The sequence below is a fragment of the Entelurus aequoreus genome, linkage group LG13 (genome assembly GCF_033978785.1).
Source record: "Entelurus aequoreus isolate RoL-2023_Sb linkage group LG13, RoL_Eaeq_v1.1, whole genome shotgun sequence".
Classification (NCBI taxonomy): domain Eukaryota; kingdom Metazoa; phylum Chordata; class Actinopteri; order Syngnathiformes; family Syngnathidae; genus Entelurus; species Entelurus aequoreus.
The window spans coordinates 18,696,360-18,701,479 of record NC_084743.1 but is presented as its reverse complement, the minus strand read 5'-3'; the positions used below and the strand labels follow the sequence as shown (position 1 = coordinate 18,701,479).

Below are 5,120 nucleotides of genomic sequence, written 5' to 3'. Positions count from 1 at the left end.
GAAATATCAATTAATTAAAGAAAACATAAATGGTCACATTTAATTTGAAAACATTTCAAAATAATTTAATAGAAAAATAAATTAATTTAATTAGAAAATACATTTTCACATTTTATTTCAAAAAATAAAATAAACATTATTTAATAAAAAATAAATCAATAAAATAACAAATGAAATGTCAAAATAATTTAATAGTAAGCAAATAAATAAATAAAAATTAGTGGTCACATTTAATTTGAAAAAATGTCCAAATAATTTAATAGAAAAACAAAATAATTAAATTTAAAAAAAAGAAATGGTAACATTTAATTTGAAAAAAAGTCAAAACAATTTAATAGAACATAAAGAAATACATTTTAAAAAAGTTTATATTTAATTGGAAAAAAAATCAAAATAATTTAATAACAAAGCAAATAAAATAAATTAGAAAAACAAATGTTCACTTTTCATAAAAAAAATAAAATATAATTATTTAATAAAAAATAAATAGAATAAAAAAATACAATGTCTAGATAATTTAATAGAAAAAAAACAAGAAAAAGAAATGGTCACAATTAATTTTCAAAAATGTCAAAATTATTAAATAGAAAAATAAATTAAGTGTTGGAAATTAGCTTTGGCTACAAACACTATGATGCACACATTGGATGACTGTTTCAGGTATCTATGTTTCTGTATCTGTCCCTATTTCAAAACAAACCAGAAAGAAAGAAAGAACGTTCCAACTTCGCTGGCTTTGGGGTTTGTACATAAGGCGCCGAGTCATAAGGCGCTTTTTGAGAAAATGAGAGGGGATTTTAAATCCGCTTTATAGTCCGAAAAATCTGGTACTTTTTTTTTTTTTTACTTTCACTTGAGTCGTGCTGGAATACAAACCCCGTTTCCATATGAGTTGGGAAATTGTGTTAGATGTAAATATAAACGGAATACAATTATTTGCAAATCCTTTTCAACCCATATTCAATTGAATGCACTACAAAGACAACATATTTGAAGTTCAAACTCATAAACTTTTTTTTTTGTTGCAAATAATAATTCACTTAGAATTTCATGGCTGCAACACGTGCCAAAGTAGTTGGGAAAGGGCATGTTCACCACTGTGTTACACGGCCTTTCCTTTTAACAACACCCAGTAAACGTTTGGGAACTGAAGAGACACATTTTTGAAGCTTCTCAGGTGGAATTCTTTCCCATTCTTGCTTGATGTACAGCTTAAGTTGTTCAACAGTCCGGGGGTCTCCCTTGTGCTATTTTAGGTTTCATAATGCGCCACACATTTTCAATGGGAGACAGGTCTGGACTACAGGCAGGCCAGCCTAGTACCCGCACTCTTTTACTATGAAGCCACGCTGATGTAACACGTGGCTTGGCATTGTCTTGCTGAAATAAGCAGGGGCGTCCATGGTAACGTTGCTTGGATGGCAACATATGTTGCTCCAAAACCTGTATGTACCTTTCAGCATTAATGGCGCCTTCACAGATGTGTAAGTTACCCATGTCTTGGGCACTAATACAGGCTACCGACAGCGTTTCTGGGTGTTGTTGATAAACAGTTTTCGCCTTGCATAGTAGAGTTTTAACTTGCACTTACAGATGTAGCGACCAACTGTAGTTACTGACAGTGGGTTTCTGAAGTGTTCCTGAGCCCATGTGGTGATATCCTTTACACGCTGATGTCGCTTGTTGATGCAGTACAGCCTGAGGGATGGAAGGTCACGGGCTTAGCTGCTTACGTGCAGTGATTTCTCCAGATTCTCTGAACCCTTTGATGATATTACGGAGCGTAGATGGTGAAATCCCTAAATTCCTTGCAATAGCTGGTTGAGAAAGGTTTTTCTTAAACTGTTCAACAATTTGCTCACTCATTTGTTGACAAAGTGGTGACCCTCGCCCCGTCCTTGTTTGTGAATGACTGAGCGTTTCATGGAGTCTACTTTTATACCCAATCATGGCACCCACCTGTTCCCAATTAGCCTGCACACCTGTGGAATGTTCCAAATAAGTGTTTGATGAGCATTCCTCAACTTTATCAGTATTTATTGCCACCTTTCCCAACTTCTTTGTCACGTGTTGCTGGCATCAAATTCTAAAGTTAATGATTATTTACACGAAAACAAAGTTTATGAGTTTGAACATCAAATATGTTGTCTTTGTAGCATATTCAACTGAATATGGGTTGAAAATGATTCGCAAATCATTTTATTCCGTTTATATTTACATCTAACACCATTTCCCAACTCATATGGAAACGGGGTTTGTACTTTCACTTGAGTCGTGCCGGAGTCAAATTCGACAGTTCACGTCGACGTCAACATAAGCGGGCTGCAGTCTTTACACGTGTTCCCATTGTGGGTGTTCGCCCGTAAACCAGCCGGCGCGGCTCATAAAAAGCTCTTTGCCCCTTTTTCATCTCCTGGAATAAACAGGCGGAGACGGAGGGATGGAAAAAGAAAGCAAGAAAGATGTGAAATGAGTAATAAAAACCGGGTATAAATGGAGGGGGGGTGGGGGGGGGTAAATGAAATAAAAGCAAAGGAGGCATGAAGAAGGTGGTCTTAATGTGGGAATGCTGGGGGGGGTTAAACTGCTCTTTAATCAGGAGGGGTTGGGGGGGGGGGTGTATGAGGTGCCCACTGTAATCCGATACACGCATGCGCAGACGCAGACAAGCTGAGTGAGCGCTGCTGCTGGTCGTCATTGCGCGCCGGAACTCGGAGGGGAAAGAAGAGAGAGGGAGAGAGAGGGAGAGAGAGAGAGAGAGAGAGAGAGAGGGAGAAGAGCGCGTTTGAGTCAAGAAGCTTCCAGTGAGCAGGAGGACGCGGCAGAAACTCTCCGTTATTCTTTTCTCCGGAGAGTTTTTTTTTGTTTTGGGTCCGACAACATATTGCGCCTTTTTTTTTTTAAGCCGGAATTTAAATGCACATAATGTTGTAAAGCACGTGCGTGCGCTTTTATTTCTTTATTTATTTTTGTATTTTTTTTAAATTTTTTATTTTTTCACATAAAGAAGCGGACTTTTTTTCCCCCCTCCTCACGTCTCAACAAACTTCCACCGGACTACTTTCTAATAATGACGCGCCGACATGGATTTTGGAACATTTAAAAAAAAAAAAGCCCCAACGGAAGACGCGGTGAACTATTTATTATCTGTCCACCCCCGCGCGCAATTAAGGAGGACCTTCGGACTTTTTTGTTTCTAAAACAAACAAAAAATTGAGGAAGAAAACGAATTTTTTTTGTGTTTTTTTTTTTTTCACTTTTATTTTGAAAAGATGGATTTATCAACAACATGGCTTGGCGCGTGTTTCCTGACACTTCTGGCGAGCGTGGAAGTCCCGGCGGAGGAAGGAGGTAAATGTCACGTTCAGGTGTTGTGGGAAATTCGACGTTGTTTTTTTTTTGCAATGACATGATGCGTTTGGGTGTTGTTGTTTTTTCCCCTGAAATGATTTCATCACGTCGGACAATGGAGTTCGTCGTGGCTTGATTAGTAACACTATTGATTGGGACTTTTAATTAGAGATAAACGTCTTTTCCTTCAAAATAAAATCGCTTTTAGGGTTTGTATTGATGGAAAAAAAAACCACTCATTTTTGTCCCGTGTGTATGAATGGAGGACAAACGCGCAGCTATAGTCCGAGTCCCGTTACCGACCCCCGGTAGATCACCAACCGGAGATTTATCTCTCCCTCCCGGTGGGCTTGTCGCTGTTTTAAAAAGAATGACGTTATTATGGTTTGGCGTGTCAATAGAAACACGTGGAAATAGTGCGCACTTTTACGCACGCTTGAATGAACGTGAAGTGACCATAGATAGTTTTATTCATACTTCCATTTTTCTACCGCTTGTCCCTTTTGGGGTATTGATATGATAATCATCAAATAAAATCGACTGTTTTATATAAGAGGACGCACTTGCGGGGCGATACAGCTCGGGTGGTAGAGTGGCCGTGCCAGCAACTTCAGGGTTCCAGGTTCGATCCCCGCTTCTGCCATCCTAGTCACTGCCGTTGTGTCCTTGGGCAAGACACTTTACCCCACCTGCCCCCAGTGCCACCCACACTGCTTTAAATGTAACTTCGATATTGGGTGTCACTATGTAAAGCGCTTTGAGTCACTAGAGAAAAGCGCTATATAAATATAATTCACTTCACTTATACGCACGTAAATGTGTTTAATCACGTGTTGCTTTATTTGCTCCTTTGTTGCTTCCTCTTGGCGCGCGTTCGAGACTCGGAATTCTATATTTATATATAATACATCATTTTGTATTGAGTATTATATCGAGGAGCCTATTTAGAGCCAATTCAATCAATCAAACAGTGTTTACTTATATAGCCCTAAATCACAAGTGTCTCAAAGGGCTGCACAAGCCACAACGACAGATCCAGCAATTCCCTTTTTAGGTCAGGGGTCTCTGGAGTGTGACAAAAGGGCCACTATGGGCCCTGGGCATAATGCAAAAATATGTATTATTATTATTATTATTATCATATATTACGCTAATTAGCTTAGTCAGCGCTAACGCCCAGCTGTTTTGTTCACACGGATTAGCATATATTGATTCCATGAGGGTTGGGTTGGGCATCTTTAATGCACAAAATGCATCAATTGATTGAAGGATCAATCACTTGATTGATTTAGGAGCCGACATGGCGCCTGTCACTCACGGGGACGAGTGGCAGGTTTGTTTTGTTTCGGTCAGTTGCACAAAATATATGTTTCGGTGAACATGAAGAAAAGTGTGTTAGTTTTAGGGACTGTTATTAATTCCCGCTACCTGGGTACTCAATTTGTGTGTGTTAATGCAGGGTTTTTCAACCACTGTGCCGCGGCACACTAGTGTGCCGTGAGATACAGTCTGGTGTGCCGTTGGGAGATGATCTAATTTCACCTATTGGGGTTAAAAATATTTTTTGCAAACCAGTAATTATAGTCTGCAAATGCTGTGTTGTTGTGGAGATCGGCAGACTTACCACGTTATACTCTTCCATATCAGTAGGTGGCAGCAGGTGCCTAATTGCTTTGTAGATGTCGGAAACAGCGGGAGGCAGGGTGCAGGTAAAAAGGTGTCTTATGCTTAAACCAAAAATAAACAAAAGGTGAGTTCCCCTAAGAAAA

The 5,120-nt window shown here is 39.1% G+C and overlaps 1 protein-coding gene across 2 annotated transcripts in view; it reads left to right on the top strand.

The window, feature by feature from the left end:
- Nucleotides 1-2,731: 2,731 nt before the first annotated feature.
- Nucleotides 2,732-5,120, top strand: part of LOC133663220 (neuropilin-2-like) — a 342,926-nt gene continuing 340,537 nt past the window's right edge. For both annotated transcript variants that reach the window (XM_062067529.1, XM_062067530.1), the window contains exon 1: nucleotides 2,732-3,351. In XM_062067529.1, the coding sequence (XP_061923513.1) occupies nucleotides 3,273-3,351 (79 nt within the window). In that variant the 5' untranslated portion in view covers nucleotides 2,732-3,272. The remainder of the gene's footprint in view (nucleotides 3,352-5,120) is intronic.